A 1,375-nucleotide genomic window follows, 5' to 3' on the forward strand; every position below is an offset into this window, starting at 1 on the left:
AAAAATGGGGGGGAAAAGAGGGAAGCCACCGCCGTGGTACCGAGGCAAAGTCCGGGTCAGTCTCCAGCTTGAGCTCCTCGGGGCTCTCCCGACCCCATCCCACCTCCGGCAGCCCCCTGTCGGCCTCCATCCTCCTGCGGGCCTCGGCGGACATCTCCCCCGGGGGTCGGCCTCGGCCTCCCGGGCTGCAGCGCGACCGAGCCCCGCTGTCCTCCCTCCGGGCCCCGCGCGCTGCCGGCCGCCTCCTCAGGGGCTCCCCTGCACCCGCTGCAGCGCGGCAGCGGCAGCACTGTCCCCCGCGTCCAGCTCGGTCCCGGGTGGCGGCGGCTGCTGCGACGTGTCCGGGCGATCGGTGTGGGCGAGGCCGCGGGGGTCGGGGCCCGTCCGCGGCGACGCTGGCGGAGCCTCCTGTCCTGGACCGGCCCCGCCGCCCGGCGGCAGCGGCGGGACAGCGCGGAGCTGCGAGGACGAAGAGGAGGTGGCGGCTGCGGCGGGGCCGGGGCTGGAAGCGGAGCCGCCGCCGCCACGCACCGGCTGCCAGATGAGGCTGTAGTAGACGGCGAGGACGATGGCGGCCAGCGAGACGGAGAGGACGTAGGCCAGCACGGTGGCCAGGCGCACCCACTTCTTGTTGGTCTTGGCCGCCATGCGAGCCTTCTTGTCCCCGGTGTAAGTGGCGGGCTTGCCCCGCTCCGCCCCCACCTCCTTCTCCTTCATGGGGGCCCGGCACTTGGCCCGCTGCTCCACCGGCCCCTCCGTGGTGGGTGCAGCGGGTGAGGCCCAGCTCGGCTCCGCGCCGCTCAGTCGCTTTGCTCACGACATGCCGCTGCCTGGGAACCAGCTGCCTGGGAACCAGCTCCCTGCCGCCGCTTCTGTGCCGCCTTCCACCCGCACAGCCAGGAGCCGGCTGCTCGCCACCGCCGCCTCCCAAGCGCTGCCCGCGGCCCGCGCTGCTCCGCCGGCCGCGGGCGGGTGCTCGGGGAGGGGCTTAAAGGGGCAAAGGCGGCGGGAGGGGGCGGTTAAAGGAGCAATGGCCGGGAGGGTTCTCTGCCAGCGCGGTAGTGGTAGCTGCTGGATCGGGGAGGTGGCCGTGGCAGTTCTGTGTACCCCGTGGCCTGGTCCTGCGTCCATCTTCATGCCGGCTTATTGGAGCCTCCCATGTGTCCTTAGCTGCCCACCAAAGCCAGCGGTAGGAGCACGGGGCCCTGCTCACTGTAGGGTTGCAGTGAGGTTCGTAAAGTTCAACCAGGGCAACTGGAGGGTCTTGTCCTTAGGAGGCAGTAACCCCCCGCACCGGTACAGGTGTGGGGTGACCTGCTGAGAAGCAGCTCCAAGGAGAAGGAGCCGGGAGTGCTTGGAGACAACAGACTGCCTG

At 71.3% G+C, this 1,375-nt stretch overlaps 1 protein-coding gene across 1 annotated transcript; it reads right to left on the reverse strand.

The window, feature by feature from the left end:
* Positions 1-246: 246 nt before the first annotated feature.
* Positions 247-717, reverse strand: INAFM2 (InaF motif containing 2). The gene has a single exon (XM_054390462.1). The coding sequence runs from the start codon at positions 715-717 to the stop codon at positions 247-249; it is 471 nt and encodes a 156-aa protein (XP_054246437.1).
* Positions 718-1,375: the final 658 nt, after the last annotated feature.

This window comes from Indicator indicator, chromosome 21, assembly GCF_027791375.1.
Source record: "Indicator indicator isolate 239-I01 chromosome 21, UM_Iind_1.1, whole genome shotgun sequence".
Lineage (NCBI taxonomy): Eukaryota > Metazoa > Chordata > Aves > Piciformes > Indicatoridae > Indicator > Indicator indicator.